The sequence below is a fragment of the Nilaparvata lugens genome, chromosome 14, assembly GCF_014356525.2.
Source record: "Nilaparvata lugens isolate BPH chromosome 14, ASM1435652v1, whole genome shotgun sequence".
Classification (NCBI taxonomy): Eukaryota; Metazoa; Arthropoda; class Insecta; order Hemiptera; family Delphacidae; genus Nilaparvata; species Nilaparvata lugens.
The window spans coordinates 23,088,006-23,111,064 of record NC_052517.1 but is presented as its reverse complement, the minus strand read 5'-3'; the positions used below and the strand labels follow the sequence as shown (position 1 = coordinate 23,111,064).

The 23,059-nt window shown below is 37.5% G+C and overlaps 1 protein-coding gene across 1 annotated transcript in view; it reads left to right on the top strand.

Moving 5' to 3' along the window:
• Window positions 1-280: 280 nt before the first annotated feature.
• Window positions 281-23,059, top strand: part of LOC120354302 (arf-GAP with coiled-coil, ANK repeat and PH domain-containing protein 2-like) — a gene marked incomplete at its 5' end in the record, with an annotated part of 34,804 nt that continues 12,025 nt past the window's right edge. Inside the window, 12 exon segments of the mRNA XM_039441217.1 lie at window positions 281-513; window positions 4,441-4,673; window positions 6,356-6,450; window positions 8,061-8,117; window positions 8,119-8,287; window positions 9,081-9,085; window positions 11,414-11,517; window positions 14,572-14,606; window positions 14,609-14,681; window positions 14,713-14,862; window positions 16,540-16,646; window positions 20,843-21,026. Of these exon segments, the coding sequence (XP_039297151.1) occupies window positions 281-513; window positions 4,441-4,673; window positions 6,356-6,450; window positions 8,061-8,117; window positions 8,119-8,287; window positions 9,081-9,085; window positions 11,414-11,517; window positions 14,572-14,606; window positions 14,609-14,681; window positions 14,713-14,862; window positions 16,540-16,646; window positions 20,843-21,026 (1,445 nt within the window).

Genomic DNA, 23,059 nt, shown 5'->3' with positions numbered 1-23,059 from the left:
AATAATTATTATGGAAAATTAATAAAGTAGGTAGGTATTTTATAGGGCTACTTGAGTATTCAGTTATAAGAAAATTACTAGTATGACACTTCAGATAGGTTTTAAAATTTAAATTATTACTCTTAAAAATTAAATTATTACTCTTAAAAATTTATCATAGGCTATTCGTTTTTAACAGATTGTATGCCCCTTAGTGCACTATATTCCGGTAAAACCTATGATCAATCTATTGATATTTCAAATAATTAGGTATCTAATAAATTATCAAATATTTTTCCAGGTGCTAAAAGTATGCGGCCAAACGGTGGACTCAGGAAAGACGTACGTCGGAAACCAGAGCCTGTTCGCGAACGCTCTCTGGGATCTGAGCGTGTGTTTCCGACATCAGCCTGACACCATGTCGCGACTCAACAAACTCATTCAGGCCCTCCAAGAGATGAACAAATTCCACACCATGCTGCTCGACCAGGCCTCCAGAACTATACTCAAGAATCTCACTGTCTTCGTCAAAGAGTGAGTTCCTAGTTAAGTAATTGTTAGTAAGTAGACAGCACAATTTAAGTTACAGACAACTATGTAATTCAAATTGGTTGAAATTGAAATGACGCTGAAAAATGAATGAGAGGAAAAATAAGGTAACCTTGTTGTATTCCTCTCCCAAATTTAGATAATACCATAGAGAAACAATAGCATAAGTAGATATCCCATGTATAGGGCGTTTTGTCGCAACTTTCACTGTTATCCCAAGCCGATAGTTCACGTAGTTCTTTCCTATGCAGCTGTGTGACGCTGGTAGTCTCTCAATTGTGCCGTTCATACACTATCACCCTAACAAAATAGTAAAAATTGACAATAATCGACAGTAATCGGCTTGAGATAACAGTAAAAGTTGCGACAATGAATTCCCTATACCATGGGATATCTACTTACGCTATTGTTTCTCTATGATAATACACAGTCCGAAAAAGGTAAGTCTTGTAGTTGTTCAATTCACAAAATTTTCAGTCCTCAAGTATTCTCACAAAGTAGATTTTCAATTTAGATGCTTCAAGACTAAATATAGAACATATATTTCACATTATTATAACTAAATAGGAAATATTCACATATTAAAAATATAATTTTGAAGAATCACGAAAAACTATTTTTTTGTAGAGTTAGTGGGGAGGATATTTTTATTATTCTTCCGAAGAATGGACATTGATATGTCCAAAGCTCCGCCAATTATGTAGATGCATAACAATATAATTATTATCTATAGTTATTATATTACAAATTACTTTTTTCATATCATATACAGTTCAATAATTATTTTTTCTTAGTCTATATTATGTAAATTCATCTAAGCTATTGTATATAAGTGTTAAGCCAGTATATATTGTAATCTACATAAATAAAGTACTCAATCAGTCAGTCAATCTTTTTGCTCTTCACAAAAAGTAGGATTCTCTTTGTCATTCGATCCCCCGGCAGTCTCATCAAATGTCCAAAGAATTTTAATCTCCTCCTTTTGATATCGGCAGATACTTTTGAGTATTTTTCCACAACGCAGTTCTTCTGCAGCCTATAGTCTTCTTCCGTTTTCCTTGGGCCAATATTCTCCTGATTATTTTCCTCTCCCCACGACATAAATCCTCAATATCCAGTTTGGTGTTCAAAGCTAAAGTTTCACTTGCATACAGAAACATGGGTTTAATTACTGTGTTGTAATGTCGTACCCTGGATTTTATTGAGAGACACTTCTTGTTGTAGATTTTTATTTCACATTATTATAACTAAAATAAGAAAAAATTCACATATTAAAAATATAATTTTGAAGAATCGCCGAAAAAACAAACTTAATTCTTAATCTCTCAAGCTGAATTACAGAGGGAAATTGATGCAACGGTGTAGCTGACTTGAATCTTGTATCCCTGAATAGTGGATACAGTATCATTATCTATCTATATATATAAAAGCGAAATGGCACTCACTCACTGACTGACTGACTGACTCACTCACTCACTCGCAGTACTAAAAATCTACCGACCAAAAACGTTCAAATTGGTAGGTATGTTCAGTTGGCCCTTTAGAGGCGCACTAAGAAATCTTTTGGCAATATTTCAACTCTAAGTGTTGTTTTTAAGGGTTTAAAGTTCGTCTTTTAGCATATATATTCTTCTTCTCCCAATCTCTTAATTATAATTGAAATTTCCATATCATATGTTATATAGAACTATAATCTAGATAGAGTACCTCTTCGAAACAATTGTTAACTGGCAACTAAATTAATAATTTTGTCAGGTTGGCATTAAGTTGAGTTGACTTTGTTAGGTTGGCACCAAGTTGAAGATTTAAATGCATTTATCGCGGAAAAATTGATTGGGCACTGCTACTTCAATCCTGGGAATATTATTTTACTAGCTGTCAGGCTCGCCATATCCGTTTAGCCAGACGTTTAGTCTGCCCCGACTGGATTGTCCTAACATATGATAAAAATGCTCAATGAAAATGCAGGCGAGCGAAGCGAGCCTGCTGATTTCATTCTTGGACGATCCAGTCGGGGTTCCAGGGGGCGGAGCCCCCTGGTTAGACGGATACGGCGAGCGAAGCGAGCCTGACGGCTAGTTTCTATTATAAGATTATCAAAAAGTTTTGAAAAAGACCAGTAAATTGTAATTTAAAGCAAGAACCTAACCTTCAACTAACAACCCCTAATCCATTATTTATTATTTGGGGATATAATAACAAATCATATAATCATGATTGGGAAAGAACAACAGGTATAGCCTAAAACTATTCCCAAATTTGATAATGAATGACATGTCAGAAGAAATATGTTATGTTTATACTGTTGAAAGTTCAAAGTTTGTCCAAAATAATATAATGAGCTAAATATTTTGAATTTAGAAGGATATAGCACCAATTATTAGTCTCACAAATCGCCAACTAGTGTGCAACGGTGTAGCTGGCTGTGTATCAGTGTGCAACGGTGTAGCTGACTGTGTATCAGCCTGAAACGAAAACGTGGTGTCGTAAAACTTGACGAACTGAAGACATTATTTATTTGAAAATTGTAAAAATAAACATCCATAAACAGTAATAAATTGTGACCTCCGGAAGCATTTAATCAGTAGCATAAAAACATTATATCACAATACTTCATAAGAATAACATTGGAAAATGGGGAATTGTCCAGAGAAATACTGACAAATAAAGGAGTAAAACAGGGATGCCCAATTTCACCTGCCCTCTTCAATATTTATGTTGATAATTGTTTTAATATGTTTTAATAAATTGAATTGAAAATTGATGAGCTTATGCATGTGTGGCAGCAACGCGTTGACAAGTGTATTTCTCTTACTCGCACTTATATGAACCATTTAATGTTTGCGAACGACACAGTAATCATACAGGATTGATTGATTGATTGAGTACTTTATTTATGTAGATTACAATATATACTGGCTTATACACTTATATACAATAGCTTACAATACAGCAAAATTATAGATGAATTTACATAATATAGACTAAGAAAATAACTATTGAACTGTATATGATATGAAAAAGCAATTTGTAATATAATAACTATAGATAATAATCATATTGTTATGCATCTACATAAATTGGCGGAGCTTTGGACATATCAATGTCCATTCTTCGGAAAGAATATTAAAAATATCCTCCCCACTAACTCTCTACCAAAACGTTAATTTCGTTATTTAAACTAAGGATTTATTTATTAATGGAAATATTGTAAAAGTTTTAATCAATATTAGGAGACAGGCAAGAAGACAAGTATTAGGAGACAGATTCTGGAGCAGATTTCAAATTTCAAATATTTAGGCTGCGACATCACATATGATTACGACCAGGATGTCCAAAAAAAGATATCAAAATTCAACCTGGTATGCGGAGCAATCACTCGATCCCTTAAAGGTAGAGTCCGGAAGAACACCTTGATCAAATTTTATAGAATCATGGCGATACCCACTTTGACTTACGAAGTGAAGCATGGGTGCTGACAAGAAAGCTTGAATCAAGAATACAGTCGGCAGAGATACGATTCCTTAGACAAGTCAAAGGATGCACAAGAGAGGATCGGATTCGGAATGAAAATATAAGAAGAGAATGTAATGTCCAACCAGTGTTGAGTTTGATAAAAACATATAGAAATAAGTGGTCAGATCATGCCCTTAGAATTCCTGAAGACCGTTCCCATTGAATGCCCTACTCCACAAGCCAATAGGCAGAAGAAGTATTGGTAGACCGAGGAAGAAGAGATGGACGCCGGAACAGGCTTGACAAGCCTAATCCATGACGACGATGATGATGATGATGATCTCCAGAAGCATAGAACGCGTCAAAGAATCTCGTCACCTTCGACAATATTCATTTAAAATTGATTTTGAAATAACTATAATTATGAATTTAATTGACAATAATTTTCATTTTCAGAAACATAAAGGGTGTGAAAGAATCGCGTCACCACTTCGACAAGATCTCGGCCGAGTTTGACCTGGCATTGGGTCGCAATGCGCAAGCGCAGAAGACTCGCACCTCGGAAATAGAGGAAAGCCAGCATTTACTGGCCGCCACTAGGAAGTGTTTCCGCCACACGGCACTCGAACACGCCCAGTGTGTCACCCTCCTGCAGGCCCGCAAAAAGCATGAGATACTAGGCACGGTCAGTATATAGTCAGAGAAAGGATAGCATTAGAAGATATCCATTGTTTGTAGAATGCAATCAAACTTTGGAAGTTTTGTATCAAATTATGGTGTTGTGTATCAAGTTCGGATTATCTGTATCATATTGTGTTGATACTGTATCATGTTGTGGTTGTTCTTGTTCTATAGTGAGGTCCACGTTATGATGGCAGTATTTGATTAACATTGGTGTTGCTATCCTTGTCTATCATTCCACAAGCAGATAGCGAATGTATCAAATCATAGTGTTGTGTATCAAGTTGAGATGATACTGTATCATATTGTGTTGATACTGTATCATGTTGTGGTTGTTCTTGTTCTATAGTGAGGTCCACGTTATAATGGCAGTATTTGATTAACATTGGTGTTGCTATCCTTGTCTATCATTCCACAAAGCAGATAGCGAATGTATCAAATCATAGTGTTGTGTATCAAGTTGAGATGATACTGTATCATATTGTGTTGATACTGTATCATGTTGTGGTTGTTCTTGTTCTATAGTGAGGTCCACGTTATAATGACAGTATTTGATTAGCAATGGTATTGCTATCCTTGTCTATCATTCCACAAAGCAGATGACGCTAGAAGTGAGTCATTTTCGTTGGCCAACGTTGGGTGCTGATATTATTACCTGAATCTCACTATAGGTTGATGATTGATTGATTGATTGAGTACTTTATTTATGTAGATTACAATATATACTGTCTTATACACTTATATACGATAGCTTACAATACCGAAAAATTATAGATGAATTTACATAATAAAGACTAAGAAAATAATTAATGAACTGTATATGATATGAAAAAGCATTTGTAATATAATAACTATAGATAATAATTATATTGTTATGCATCTACATAAATTGGCGGAGCTTTGGACATATCAATGTCCATTCTTCGGAAAGAATATTAAAAATATCCTCCCCACTAACTCTACCAAAATGATTGGAGACTCCATTATTTCATTGATGAATCAGACATAATATAAATATAAATTAATATAAATATTAATGTATAATTATTAATATAAATTATCACAATGAGCCTCGTAATCTTTTATCAATAACTTTATTTTGTGAATCGACCTTTCTATCTTAAATCTAGTTGCTATTCCTCTCACCAATACTGTAAAATTCACACTATATTTTTTACCGATGGAAATTACTGAGATAGGCCTATAATTACTGAGATATTACAATTTTCCAAATGCTAATGAATTAATTATTATTAATAATAAACAAAACCCAAATTGGATTCTGTAATTCACCCCGAAGACTTCTGCTACTGCAAATATAGCTCAATTCATTAACAATATATTAATTCTTTAGCATTTGAATAATTGCAATATCTCAGTAATTTCCATCTATAGACTGGCTGGCCGCTATGGCTTCGTATAAAATGAGCGCTGCTATCCAGAGATTGTCAGTTTGGTTTAAGGGTAAGCAATCCTGACCGGCAATTAGGTGGTACTGGGTTCGATTCCCGGGCTGACAAATAATTTTGAATTTAATTTCCATCTAGCTGTTTACCCTGTTGTCAATATTTGCAGTAGCAGAAGTCTTCGGGGTGAATCACAGCATTTCATTGGGATTTTCGTTTAATAATAAGAACTATATTTATTGTTTTTATATATTTTTTAATTTGATGATTATTTTTTATTTCAGCTACTGTCCATATGCACGCCTGTAACACTTACTTCCATCAAGGTTACGATCTTTGTGAAAGTCTACAGCCTTTTTTCCGCCAGTTGGATGATGAGGTAAGAAATTTAACCACTATATATAATTCCTAATGGAATATTTAATCAGTTATTCTCAAACATTTATTGATCACTAGCTGGCCCGGCGAACTTCGTACCGTCAAATAGTTAATACTTTAAGCTGCGTACACATATTCGCGCTTCCAACCAGCACCGAGCACGCTCTCCCTCGTACCGCCCTCGTACCACCATCGAACCACAGTCGGACGCCCACGCACCCATCATGAACGTTACGGAAGATGTTAGATCTTCTCGCGTTCCCCGGTCGAACCACTGTGCTCCCCGGCGATCATCAATCGCTCTGCTGGAGTGACGTTCGGTTGCGGAGCAGAGCGAAAGTCTTTACGCACCTTAATACATCGCATGACAAACTTTAGCTGGATGCACATCTTTAGGAGGATGTGGCAACGTTACCCTCGACTGTTTGGCCAACTGCTCGGTGACGAGCAGGCAGGTGTGCAACGGAGCATTGTCGTGATGGAGGATTCACGAATCGGCGGCCATCCCCAGACGGACTTGATGACTTGGGCGGTTAGTCGACGGAGCACATCACTGTAGTATTTTGTTATGCTCCACATCTACAGCGAAACGCAGCAATAGATTTTCATGAAATTTGACAGGTATGTTCCTTTTTGAATTTCGCGTCGACGTATATATACGGTTTTTTGAAATTTTGCATTTAAAGGATAATAAAAAAGGAAAAAGTGCTCCTTTGAACGCCAATATTACCGTAAAAATCAGACTTTAGAATTATTCATCATAAATCAGCTGTCTAGTGGACAGCTACCCGTTCAAAAACATCGAACATCTTGAAAATGTATCTTTCCATAAACGTTAGTGTAGACAGTTGACTATAATACTACCCGTTCAAAAACATCGAACATCTTGAAAATGTATCTTTCCATCAACGTTGTAGACAGTTGCAGCCAGACCTGATAACAGCGCTCGCACTCACATTCCGGGACGACACGTCACGGTACGATAGGACAGAAAGCTCTATGTTTATTTAGGATTTTTTCTAGACATTTTAAATTGATAAATTATTTATTAAGTTTTGAGAAAACATAACAGGTCAATGTAACTTACTAAGCGCGAGGTCTACTGTTCACAGAACTACTAGTATTTTGATGATGTACTGATTGTACTTTACTTTACTTTACTTTTCTTGTTCGTCACGTTCATCTTAAGCTGCGTACACATATTCGCGCTTCCAACCCGCACCGAGCACGCTCCTCCCTCGTACCGCCCTCGTACCACCATCGAACCACAGTCGGACCGCCCACGCACCCATATGAACGTTACGGAAGATGTTAGATCTTCTGGCGTTCCCCGGTCGAACCACTGTTGCTCCCCGGTCGATCATCAATCGCTCTGCTGGAGTCACGTTCGGTTGCGGAGCAGAGCGAAAGTCTGTACGCACCTTTATATGACACGTCAAAGTTTAATCTAATATCTACATCCCTCCTATTTCAACACAATAGATCCCACATAACATACATCAATCAAACACTATTCAACAAGGAAGTCTGCTAACCTGTACGGACACAATACAATAAGGAATTCCCTGAGTGTATGAATGAATGAAAAGATCTCAATTTCCATTGTTTCAGGTAACAGACATGCGGCAGGACTGTTTGAAACTGGAGAAATCTCTCAACAACCGTCACTCTCTGGTCACAGACGACCGATCTTCTCCCTATGGGGGGTAAGGGGGGACCCAAGGGTGCGCCCCGCCTACAGGGCTATCTGTACAAACGATCGTCAAACGCCTTCAAAACCTGGAATAGACGCTGGTTTAGTTTAAACGACACTCAGCTGGTGTATCGCAAGCGGACTGGTGAGTTGCGGGATTGATTGATTGATTGATTGAGTACTTTATTTATGTAGATTACAATATATACTGGCTTATACACTTATATACAATAGCTTACAATACAGCAAAATTATAGATGAATTTACATAATATAGACTAAGAAAATAATTATTGAACTGTATATGATATGAAAAGTAATTTGTAATATAATAACTATAGATAATTATATTGTTATGCATCCACATAAATGGGGGAGCTTTGGACATATCAATGTCCATTCTTCGGAAAGTATAAAAAATATCCTCCCACTAACTCTTACCAAATTGGATAAACAATCTCTACGGGATTGGATAAACTTGTTTAATACTTTAAACTCAGTTTAGTTTAACCTGACTTTTGTTGGTATCATAGAGAAACAATGGCGTAGGTAGATATCCCATGGTATAGAGCGTTTATGTCGCAACTTTTACTGTTATCTCAAGCCGATTATTGTCGAATTTTACTGTTTTGTTGGGGTGACAGTGTATGAACGGCACAATATCCCTAAAGAGACACACTGGGGTGTTTCACACCCCAGGGATTTTATTTGTTCTGCAGTTGACAATATCAACAGATGGGAATTTATGCCCAGTCGAAATTAGGTTTGTAGTATTGTCAACTACTCTCCACCACTTCCAGTCAGTAATAGCATTCCACAAGGTCACCAGTCATCTTGTTCTTCGTTTGGGGTGTCTAACACCCCAGAGTGTCTTTTTCGTAGGACTTTTATCAAACAATTTTATTACAAAGATTTACTTGTATTTGTATTGTCACTAAGATGTGGTATGGGATGATGGATCAGATTGGAATAAATGCTATGATTCACTACTACTTGAGATTCAAAACAATTAAATGAAGTGAGTTTTTGAGGAAGTGTCATTGGCAATGATCAAGCCATTCGTTCAAACCGGATTAGGAGCTCCAACACTTAGGCGGAACATACCTACTTCTAAAATTAGTATAAATATTGATAAGCTGCAGTGCTTTAATTTTGATTTCTGTATGCACTTGGAACAAAAAGATTGAGAAATGATGAAGTATGGTCTAAGTACTTGTTGTTCATATTTTTCAAATAAAAATGCAAATTTAATTAGGGTGTTCAACACCCAGTGTGTCTACTGTGTTAGCATAAAGTAAGTGTGTCTCTGTAGGGATATAAGAGACTACCAGCGTCATAAAGCTTCACAGGAAAGAACTACATGGACTATCGGCTGAGATAACAGTAGAAGTTGCGACATAAACGCCCTATACCATGGGATATCTACTTATGCTATTATTTCTCTATGTTGGTATTTATTTATTCATTATTCAAAATTACACAACTTACAGAAAAGTACCACAGGCTTGCGCCCAAAACGGTTCAACATAGAGGAAAAATAGCATAAGAAGATATCCCATGGTTTGTAGAATTCATTCAAAGTTTGGAAGTTTAGTATCAAATTATGGTGTTGTGTATCAAGTTGAGATGATATTGAATTACATTGTGTTGATACTGTATCATGTGTGGTGATATGCCATGGTAAAGGACCGTTATGTAGCAAATATAAAACACATAATAATAGACAGTGTATAGGGTGTCTATGTTGCAAATGTGAGTGTTAACTGAAGCCGATAGCCTAGTAGTTGTTTTTGGTGAAGCTATGTGACGCTGGTAGTCTCTCATACTGTGCCTTCTTATACTCTTACACTCCCAACAACACACTAATAATAGACAGTGTATAGGGTGTCTATGTTGCAAATGTGAGTGTTAACTGAAGCCGATAGTCCTAGTAGTGTTTTTGGTGAAGCTATGTGACGCTGGTAGTCTCTCATACTGTGCCCTTCCTATACTCTTACACTCCAACAACACACTAATAATAGACAGTGTATAGGGTGTCTATGTTGCAAATGTGAGTGTTAAGTGAAGCCGATAGTCCTGTTAGTTGTTTTTGGTGAAGCTATGTGACGCTGGTAGTCTCTCACACTGTGCCTTCTTACACTCTCACACAATAATAGACAGTGTATAGGGTGTCTATGTTGCAAATGTGAGTGTTAACTGAAGCCGATAGTCCTAGTAGTTGTTTTTGGTGAAGCTATGTGACGCTGGTAGTCTCTCATACTGTGCCCTTCTTATATCCCACACTCCCAACAACACACTAATAATAGACAGTGTATAGGGTGTCTATGTTGCAAATGTGAGTGTTAACTGAAGCCGATAGTCCTAGTAGTTGTTTTTGGTGAAGCTATGTGACGCTGGTAGTCTCTCATACTGTGCCCTTCTACACTCTTACACTCCCAACAACACACTAATAATAGACAGTAGTCGACAGTAATCAGAGAAGAAATCTGGACATAAATGACATGGGATACGTTCTTATGTTATATTATGATAATACATCATTATTGCGATTAATATTCTGGCAGTCATATTTCTACCTCTATTCTACTATCGATGGCAGAGTTGAAAAGGATAGAGCTATCTGCTGTGTCTAATGATAGCAACACCAATGTTGATCAGGTGCTGACTTTAACGTGGACCTCACTATAGAACAAGAACAACCACAACATGATACAGTATCACCACAATATGATACAGTATCATCTCAACTTGATACACAACACTATGATTTGATACATTCGCTATCTGCTTTGTGGAATGATAGACAAGGATAGCAACACCAATGTTGATCAAGTGCTGACTTTATAATGTAGAGCTCACTAGAACAAGAACAATCATAACATGATACAGTATCATCTCTACTTGATACACAACACTATGTTTTGATACATCGCTGTCTGCTTTGTGAATGATAGACAACGATAGCAACACCAATGTTAATCGAATACTGCCATTATAACGTGGACCTCACTATATGAGAGACTACATAGCTTTACGAAAAACGACTATTGAAATTGAGACTACTTCAATGTCATCTATTGTTAATCTTTCTGTTTGAATGAATTATTTTAATAAATCTATGACTAATAGAGATCTATGACTATATGAGAGACTACATAGATTTACGAAAAACAACTACTTGAAATTGAGACTACTTTCAATGTCATCTTATTGTTAATCTTTCTGTTGAATGAATTATTTCAATAAATCTATGACTAATTTGTGTTTTGTAGGGAAGAAAGCGTGACAGTAATGAGGAAGACCTGAGAATTTGCACCGTGAAGCCCGCCCATGACGCCGAGAGGCGATTCTGCTTTGAAGTACTATCGCCCACCAAGTGAGTCCGTTCCTACAATTTGAAATATTGTATCCAGTTTTGCATAATTTTATGCAAATGTATTTGGTCTGGCCAGAGAATTCGAACTGTAGCGCCAAATCCCAGACTGCAGTTCTGCCCATAGCAGCTTGTTTGCGCCAGCGCAGACCGTCCAGCTGTTTTGCATTGTCGAGAAAAAGCCCCAGTCCATTGTCTTGTCATTGTCATTGTCAGCCCGTTGTCTTGTTGTGCAAGACCGAATTTGTATTTTGTCAAGTAATTTCGATCGGAAATTTCTTGTAAATAATTGTTTGAGTGTCGTGTGTGTGAATTATGAGTATAACAGCGTAAATAGTGTTGAATTGAATTAATTTGAATCGGATTTGAATTTATAAATAATCCAGTTTGAGCTTTGTTCGAAACACAGTGCATAGCCTGCAAGTGAACGTGAAAAGACAGCCCGGAAGCCAGAAACTGTCTTATTCCCAGATTTCTCCACCCTGAACCTGATCAAAACACCTAATAAAGGCTTCGATGGGCAAGTAGTCAAGATTGGATTAAATCTGGTGAGTTTTTGCTCTTTTTTATTGTTCATTAATGCAGAGTTTAACTGTACAAATAACCTGGCTCAAATTGAAGATTAAATTTTGCCCCTTGTTTGTATTTGATTATTTGAATAGTAAATTACAGTCCTCTGGTAGCTCTAGCCTGAGCTTTGTTCAGAACAGTATTCTCGACTTGTAAATCTACAGAGGCGAGGCGTCCGGTCATCTCTGGATTCGCGATGACTGGACAGAAATTTATATGTAATGTGTATATTATTAAATTGAAAATAAATACAAAAAAGGTGAAGAAACAAAAAAGAAACGTTTTTTGCGAGCGCGCCAAGTTTGAATAAAGTAGACTTCTGCATCATCAGTTCCATCCGCTCAATGTGATTCTCAAAAATGAGCGATTCCAGTAATGCTATTTAGCATTGGTTACCACCACTCTTCTGCATCATCACTCTCCCTTTCCCCGTAACGATGGTGAGTAAACGGTCAAAGACATCGCTATTTTCTGCGATTCCACTGTTCCGCGCCAGTGTTGCAAACCGTACGATAATAATTTTGTTTGCAATTTGTTATTGATGATGATGATTATTATTATTTCTTCTATGTTGGTTTTGAAGCATCTAAATTTAAAAATCTACTTTGAGAAAATATTTAAGAACTGAAAATTTAGTGAAGTGAACAACTACAAGATTTAACGTATTACGTATTAAGGTTACCTTATTTTTTCTCTCTCTGTCATTTTTGATGATGTACTTGTATGAATCAATAAGAATAAAGAATTTCATTTCAATTTTTTCAATTAATTTTAATTATTGAGGGCCAGTTTCCGAGCTTGAGATTTAGTCAAGTTCTAGCCTTTTCAACTCTAGGATTTTGAATAGTAAGCTTATCTTATACTAGATGTCATCTTGCTCGATAAATAATTGTCCAAAATGAAACATTATCTTTCAAGTAGGGGAGGGGGGGGGTGCAACTTTCATTCAAACTTTCAACTGAATTGTTGCTGGAGATGACTGAGCCAAAAAGTCACGCCTCGCCCCTGTAAATCTAGTATTTGGCCTGACGTTACATCACTGGCACATACACAGGCCTTAGCTTTGTTCCCGTGACTTTGAAACGGCTTACAGGCAAGGTATGGTTGGCGGGGTAATATCACGGCTTGCAAACTCATCAGGCTTCAGCAAAGACTTTAAAGAGATATAGACACACAATGCCTATGCCTTCCCAAGATAGCTCTTACTTGGAATTGAAAGCCGCCATTGTGGTATTTTAGCAAGAGATATTATATCTATATATGTGCTATATTATAGATTACAAAGGCATTGGTATGTAATAATCTTTAGGTTGCCCCCTCAATGGCCGAATTCAATTCTAAGTACGACACTAGCGCTGCATGTGAGTCTATGCATCTTTAAACCTAGCGCCGCAGTGCAGGATGGTTTCTCACAGCTTGGCGTTGTTGTCATTTGAGATGGGTGTCTGGCTTGGAAGTGTTTAGGCCGCATTGCAGGATGACTGTTAACGGTTGCCGGAAGATCAACAGCTGGGTTTTTTTCGTTATTTTTCGTGATAGAGAAATTCTGATTGCAGATTCGTTCTCAGCGACCCCAAGTTTAGCCTGAAGGCTCAGAATGTCAACAATGTTTTTAAATAATTAAAATCATCATGCAAGTTCATTAATATGGTAGTACACCAAGTTTCTGGAAACTTTTTACTGGTGACTGGAGTTTATAGGCAACACAAAAAAAAAATAATCGTGAGAAAGAAAACTGCTGATGACGCAATAAGACCGTCACTCCATTGTTCTTTTGTCTCGGCTGCTTGGCTGAGCCTGGCTGGAGGGATCAAATAACTGACTGGATTGATCTTTCGTCTGTCCGCTAGGCGGAACTACGCCGACCATTGCTGGGTGGAAGATGTTACTGCGGCCGCTCGCATTCCCACCAACGCTGCTATTATTGCTGTCTCAGCGCCTAGTCCGAGTCAAGCATCCAGCCTGCACTGCGGAGCTAGGTTTAAGTCTTTGGGCTTCAGAGACCCTAGATCCCTAGATGGAGGAAGCTTCCTACACACAGATTCCTCATGAATGAGAGAGTTGCAACGTATCACCAACAATGGAAGAGCATGTTGAACGAATGTCAGCTGATAGGCTGTGTTCTGCTAAAAGGACCCAACCCCAGAAAGCTCCTTGTGTATCTTTTCGGATGCATCATGTTGCTTTCGAGAAGATACAAAAGAGCATCTGTTGCTTATGGAAAGATACATTGAAGCTCCTGTATATCTTTTCGGATGCAACACGTTGCTTTTGAAAAGATACAAAAGAGCATCTGTTGCTCATGGAAAGTTGAATTTTCAAAAATTTTGGATGTTTTTGAACGGGTAGTATTGTAGTGTAGTGGCCCACCGCCGACTGTACTAAGGACCCGGACTGTACTAAGGCATCATCATAAATGTTTTTTATTAGACTAAATTATTTTTTCATGTTTTTCCATATTTAACAAGGATTTATTTAAATTTTCAGAAGCCATATGTTACAAGCCGACTCGGAAGAGATCTACCAGCATGGGTGACCGCTCTACAGCGAGGCATAGGAGCTGCCATACAGCAAACGCCTTGTACGGCTGAAGAAAGGCGGGGAAGGAGAGATGAAGGACGGGAAGAGGAGGAGGAAGAAGAAGAGGAAGAGTGTGGAGGAGGAGAAGGAGGTGTGGAGGAGGAGATCGGAAGGAGAGTGTAGGAGGAGAAGTGACGAGATGGATAATAGGAATACTACAGGATCTAACCAAGATGGAGATAGGAAGGTTGCTAAGAGGTAATTATACAGAGTGTTTCAGAAGTAGTGTGGAACATTTTAGGGTATTGTTCCTGGATGATAGGGGACTACAAATGACGTATTAAAGTGTCCTAAACTCAGCTATTATCCTTATAGCTGCCATTTTGTTTTTTTCACTTGGTAATTTTTATCTCAAGAACGAAATGTTGTATTGATCTGAAATTTGGCATGAATATTTATGCTATGAAGACTCAACTTTAAAAAATAAAATAAAATTGCGATGTACATATTCTAAAATGGCGGTTAATTTAAATTTTTTGATTGCAAATTTCACAAAAACGTTCACTTTACAGAAAATTTACAAGAGTCAAAAAAGTTGGCAAATTTTAACAAGATTTCAAGGATACCTTATTTATAAAGATTGGTCAGAGAATAACAGAGAAATTAATTCTTTTCGCCACACTGCACAGAAAGCAGCTGTTTTCCAAGTCCCTACATAGATCTGAAAGACATTGTTTGAAGACGACTCTCGTCTGACGTCAGAACAGGTTCTTTCCGGCTAAGGCCGGAAAGGTTACTTTTTCCGGCCGCTTTTTGAAAATTTTTGAAAATGTGTTTGGACAACTGTGCCATATGGTGCACTGTATTCAGGAGGGTGAGATCGGAAATTTCCACCCCACTTTGAGTACCCTACGACGTCTGGTTCTTGAGATATGAGACATCAAAGTTCCCCCCCCCCCTCATAAAACATTCTTATTCAATTTATTATTCTTATATAGCTGATGCCAAAAAGTTAGGCGGCTTCGTGGGTCACATGGTGTAACCTACTCACAGCTGATGCAATGCATCTATCTATTGCCAAGGTAAATGACAACTCTACTTGATAACATCAGCTGTTGGAAGGCAAAAGATACCCACGAAACCGCCTAACTTTTTGGCGTCAGCTATACCTGTAGTGTGGCGAAAAATATCGTACGCGACTCTCTCAGAAAGGTGTTTACGGTATTCGGATAACATATTCCCTGGCTCGGCAAGCCTCGCTCGGGAAACTATCCTCATACCGTAAACACTAACTTTCTGTGCTTGTAGCGTAATATACTAATTCGTATTTTATGCATGACCACTTTTCACTATTTAAACATCAATATTTAATTTTCAATCCAATTGTATTTAAGATGAAGCTTTGAAACTCGGTATGGCACCATTTTAGCATCCAGCTGATTTTACAATGCTTTTCAGATGATCTTGTTTGTTTATGGTCATGCATGCAGTACGAGAGGGATTATTTTTCTGTTATTCTGTGACCATCTTATAAATAAGGTACCCACGAAATCTTGATAAAATTTGTCAATTTATCAACTGAACTCTATAAATAAAACTATAACATTCTGAAGTGTCATTCTAGTGATTTTCTATAACTGAATACTCAAGTAGCCCTATAGAATATATAAAATACCTACCTACTTCATTAATTTTCCATAATTATTATTATTCATCTATTGAACAAAATACTACAATCATAATAATTATGAGATTGAAGGAAAAACTAGACTGAGCCTGTACCATCTCTCCAAAAATTTTGATGAAAAGTTAATGTTGTCCAATGGTTAAGGTTATGATATCACACACTGCTTCGACACTTGATTTTTGGTCCAGGAATAATGATTATTTGAAGATGTTGGAGGTTTTTAATAATTTATGTTTGTCTAATTACAGGCCATTGGCTCTATTACTGAAAATCCCAGGAAATAATAGCTGTTGTGATTGTGGGGCGAGCGATCCAAAGTGGGCCAGCATCAATCTGGGAATCACACTCTGCATAAGTAAGTCATTCCACAATAATTCATCAATTTATATTATGTTATCGGATGGGCACGTTAAACTGTCGGTCCGGATGAATTATGACAGTCGTAAGGCCCATTGACTGCTTAAATTATATATATCAGGTGGTGGGACCTTCCCGCAAGGGACTCCCCACCAGCAAAAGCCATACGAATTTACCTTTTTATCAATTTATAACAGATATTGACTTTGTTGTTTGAAGGAAAACTTCAAGCCCATAGAAACCGTCACCCTTCAGCCATAAGAAATATTCCCAAAATTGAAGGTCAACAACTTTCACGATTTGTATTGTAACATCATCTCAGGCCTTGGTTTTCTACAGCTACAAGCCAGGTCAAGATAGTTTTCGACTTGCAACTTTCTGCCTCAAAATCTACAAAAGGAACCAGCTTATGGCAAAGAGGGGTAGAGGTTGAAACAATGATGGTCAAAAGTCTAACGGTGAAATAACCGACGCTGACCAGTGACAAAAGGGTGGCAGCCAGACGCCAGGCGTGAGTGGAGTGCCATCAGATAGGGGGCAGCACCAACTGGGGCAGTGATCCAAGGAGGAACAATGGTTCGGGGGTTGGCGAGCACGTGGAGTTGGGAACACGAGGACACTTTTCGGTGAACCACGGCTAGAGTAACATGTCTGAGGAGTGAGCAGCGTGCAGCCCGCACCCTAGGGGCTGAAATGGAGTCCTGTTTCCGGAAAACCACCACCACATCAACACCATCACATCAAAACCACCATTGAAGAAAAATAATTAAAATTCATAATTTGTAATGTAAAGTGAGCAGTTTAAAAGTGCGCGAAAAGGCCATGGTCCGCGGGGTATACAACATATAAGGTTAGTGTAATTTTAAGTTGTTGTTTGTTTGCCACACTGGTTATTTTCTTGTATTATTGTTGTTTAAATAGGGTTTAGGTTTTGTGATTCGTAGTATTATTGTGCATTATTCTATTTGAATATAGAGACTCTCAATAAACATTATTATTATATTTCATAAACGGTAAAATTATATTTCATATCTCAGTGTTCTGCTCAATAGACTTATTACTAAAATTCCAAAGGACATTTGATATATTTAACCAACATTGAAAATCTCATTTGTTTCTTTGTAAATGTCAATTTCATTTGCCTTTTGCTTATTTTTCATTATATTTATCTAATGATTCAAATTTGCCTTGTGTTGTTATTTCACAAGTATCATTAGATCCCCTCCTTTCTTTATTGTTTTAATCATGGAGTGAAGCAATATAGTTGGGAAAGATGTGTAGTTCTACATTCATTGATTGCTGGACTGCGTCTTTATTAAAAGTAATAAAGTAATGTACATTGTTTTTTTATAGTTCAAATGAATTCATGTCTCTGCTAAAGAGTTATGCTGTGGTAGTTGTTTATTCAATTTCGAGGGTCGTTCCCTAATAATTAACGTGGCGCCTGGGTTATAAATTTCAAATTCACCATATATTAAGCAATCAGTAAGTGTAGATCTAGACAGTATACAGCAAATTCTAAAGTTTCATCCCGATAAAGTTGACTACTGTCTATTATTAGTGTGTTGTTGGGAGTGTAAGGCTCAACTCACACTTACACGACTCAGGTAGAGAAGAGACTGGACTCTAGTGGAGAGCATGTGTTTCCAAATGGTGACACTCAGACCAGTCGATTCTAGTCTCCGCGACGTCACCGTTTGAAAACACATGCTCTTACATTTGCAACATAGACACCCTATACACTGTCTATTATAGTGTGTTGTTGGGAGTGTAAGAGTGTAAGAAGGGCACAGTATGAGAGACTACCAGCGTCACATAGCTTCACCAAAAACAACTACTAGACTATCGGCTTCAGTTAACACTTACATTTGCAACATAGACACCCTATACACTGTCTATTATTAGTGTGTTGTTGGGAGTGTAAGAAGGGCACAGTATGAGAGACTACCAGCGTCACATAGCTTCACCAAAAACAACTACTAGGACTATCGGCTTCAGTTAACACTCACATTTGCAACATAGACACCCTATACACTGTCTATTATTAGTGTGTTGTTGGGAGTGTAAGAGTGTAAGAAGGGCACAGTATGAGAGACTACCAGCGTCACATAGCTTCACCAAAAACAACTACTAGGACTATCGGCTTCAGTTAACACTCACATTTGCAACATAGACACCCTATACACTGTCTATTATTAGTGTGTTGTTGGGAGTGTAAGAAGGGCACAGTATGAGAGACTACCAGCGTCACATAGCTTCACCAAAAACAACTACTAGGACTATCGGCTTCAGTTAACACTCACATTTGCAACATAGACACCCTATACACTGTCTATTATTAGTGTGTTGTTGGGAGTGTAAGAGTGTAAGAAGGGCACAGTATGAGAGACTACCAGCGTCACATAGCTTCACCAAAAACAACTACTAGGACTATCGGCTTCAGTTAACACTCACATTTGCTACATAGACACCCTATACACTGTCTATTATTAGTGTTTGTTGGGAGTGTGAGAAGGGCACAGTATGAGAGACTACCAGCATCACATAGCTTCACCAAAAACAACTACTAGGACTATCGGCTTCAGTTAACACTCACATTTGCAACATAGACACCCTATACACTGTCTATTATTAGTGTGTTGTTGGGAGTGTAAGAGTGTAAGAAGGGCACAGTATGAGAGACTACCAGCGTCACATAGCTTCACCAAAAACAACTACTAGGACTATCGGCTTCAGTTAACACTCACATTTGCAACATTGACACCCTACACTGTCTATTATTAGTGTGTTGTTGGGAGTGTGAGAAGGGCACAGTATGAGAGACTACCAGCGTCACATAGCTTCACCAAAAACTACTAGGACTATCGGCTTCAGTTAACAAGTCACATTTGCAACATAACGGTCCTTTACCATGGCATATCACAATAAATTATACAGTATCACCACAACATGATACAGTATCATGTCAACTAGATACACAACACCATAATTTGATACAACACTTGCAAACTTTCAATGAATTCTACAAACTATTTATTATTTCTAAAAGAAAATCCCAATTAAATGCTGTAATTCACCCCGAAGACTTCTGCTACTGCAAATATTGACAGCAGGGTAAACAGCTAGATGGAAATTCGATGAGCGCTATGGCTTTGTATAAGATGAGTGTTGCTATCCAGAGATTGTCAGTTTGGTGTAAGGGTAAGCATTCCTGACCGGCAATTAGGAGGTACTGGGTTCGATTCCCGGGCTCACAAATAATTTTGAATAGTAGCGCTCATCGAATTTCCATCTATCTGTTTACCCTGTTGTCAATATTTGCAGTAGCAGAAGACTTCGGGGTGAATTGCAGTATTCATTTGGATTTTCGTTTATTAACAATATTAATTCATTAGCATTTGAATAATTGCAATATCTCAGTAATTTCCATCTGTAGAATTCTACAAACCATGGGACATATCTTATGTTATCTTTTCTCTATAATATCACCACACATGATAAAATATCAACACAATATGATACAGTATCATGTCAACTTGATACACAACACCATAATTTGATACAAAACTTGCAAACTTTTAGTGAATTCTACAAACCATGGAATATCTTCTTATGCTATCTTTTCTCTATAGTATCACCATAAATGCTATAGTATCAACACAATATGATTTATAGTATCAACACAACATGATACAGTATCAACACAATATGATACAAACTTAGAATGAATTCTACAAACCATGGCATATCTCCTTATGCTATCTTTTCTCTATGAATCCGCTATGTGACTGTATTTTTTTATTTTTGGGGTAGTTGAGAAGTTGATATTGTGGTAATTATGGTTTTTGACAATTTCTTAGACCCGGTTGCACAAAATCCGGTTAAATTTTAACCGTGATTAACTTCACGAGAACCAATCGGAGAACGCGTTTTTGATAAAACGGCTTCTCTGATTGGTTCTCGCGGAATTAATCACTTTTCTACAACCGGGCCTTAGTCTTTTTCATTCAGTATTTTTTAATTTTTTTTACAAATCAAACCAAATTTATTCACCAATTAACAACAGTTATACAAGAAAATAAATAAGTAATTTGTTTTTAAATAATTGGCTTTGGCTGGAAAAAGAAATCTTGTGCTCTAGCCACGAGTTTTATTTTGATTGACTTTGACCACTAATTTTGTTTGACTTTCCAGAATGTTCGGCCATCCACCGCAGTCTAGGTGTGCACTATAGCAAGGTGAGGTCGTTGACCTTGGACAAATGGGAACCGGAAGTTTTGAAAGTAATGGCGGAACTCGGCAATCAGATTGTCAACAATATCTATGAGGCCAACGTTGAGACAACAACCTTAACCAGGATCAACGCTGAGTCTAGTCAGTGAGTAACCGCCGTTAAATGTCATCTCCATGTAAGGGTTTATTTTACCACCAGCCGGCAGGCTCGCTTCGCTCGCCATATCCGTCTAGCCAGGGGGCTCCGCCCCCTGGACCCCCGACTGGATCGTCCAAGAATGAGATCAGCAGGCTCGCTTCGCTCGCCTGCATTTTTCATATGTTAGGACAATCCAGTCGGGGGTCCAGACTAAACGGTGGCTAAACGGATATGGCGAGCGAAGCGAGCCTGACTGCTAGTAATATAATATTCCCAGGATTGAAGTAGCAGTGCCCAATCAATTTTTCCGCGATAAATGCATTTAAATCTTCAACTTGGTGCCAACCTAACAAAGTCAACTCAACTTAATGCCAACCTGACAAAATTATTAATTTAGTTACCAGTTAACTACTGTTTCGAAGAGGTACTTTATCTAGATTATAGTTCTATAGTAACATATGATATGGAAATTTCAATTATAATTAAGAGATTGGGAGAAGAAGAATATACATGCTAAAAGACGAACTTCAAACCTTAAAAACAACCCTTAGCGTTGAAATATTGCCAAAAGATTTCTTAGTGCGCCTCTAAAGGGCCAACTGAACATACCTACAAAATTTGAACGTTTTTGGTCCGGTAGATTTTTAGTTATGCGAGTGAGTGAGTCAGTCAGTCAGTGAGTGAGTGCCATTTCGCTTTTATATAATATATATATATATATATATATATATATTATATATATAGATATTCACGTTAGCGCTTCGTTCAATAATCTACAGTTAAAACTAACTGATCAATTTAACCAAAAATTAGGAAATTTGATTTCACCAGCAAAAAATGTCTCAACTAATTCCTCAAACAAGGATTCGCCAAGTACGGTGATCGCGAGCTTGCCACGTGCTCCATTGTTGTCTTGGCCAGTTCGTTGTGCGCGAACCTGAAACGCGCGACCTGCGATCATCTTGCGAACTGCTCGCGTTGAGTTTGTGTGTTACGCAGTGCGAAAGTCTGTACGTAAATTAAGAGAACTCTCATGAAATCAATATTCTTGATTCTGTATGAGATTTGTGAGATTATAAGGGGAACCCAACAACATTTCAAACCAGAAACCACAACCACAACACCAGATACAGGAATCTTCTCATCACCAGTGTTGCAAGGAAGGCACTGTACCTGAGACATTTCAATCATTTAGCACCAAAATTATATAATCTACTTCCTGCAAACTTTACACAGATTAATCATCCTAGAAAGTTCAAAACAATAGTACACAATTGGTTGATGAGCAAAGGAAGACAGAACATAGAAAACATTATTTCAAACAACAACTAACCACCTAATGACTTACTAAACAGTAACTTATTAATAATACGCACAAAAAAACCCACTCTAGAACATGGTAGGCCATAGTGGAGTAGGTCAATTTCCACACAGAAAAAACTAAACAAGTAGAGGACACATTATAAGAGTTTTTTGTATGTAATTGTAATTTATCTAATATTTTGTGTAATTGATGTTGTAGTTTTAGTTTTTTTGGGAAATAAACGTTTATTTATTTATTCTATGTATTTATTTATAAGGGGATATTCACACTGGTGATAGTTGTTTCATGGTATCAAACACATTGTGTTATATGGAAGTGTTTACATCAACGATAGTTGCTTAACAAATACAAACACATTGCGCTGCATGAGAATGTTCACAACAGCGATAGTTGCTCAATAAATACAGACACATTGTGTTGCATGAGAGTGTTCACATCAGCGATAGTTGCTCAACAAATACAAACACATTGTGTTGCATGAGAGTGTTCACAGCAGCGATAGTTGCTCAACAAATACAGACACATTGTGTAGCATGAGAGTGTTCACAACAGCGATAGTTGCTCAACAAATACAAACACATTGTGTAGCATGAGAGTGTTCACACCAGCGATAGTTGCTCAACAAATACAAACACATTGTGTTGCATGAGAGTGTTCACATCAGCGATAGTTGCTCAACAAATACAAACACATTGTGTTGCATGATAGTGTTCAC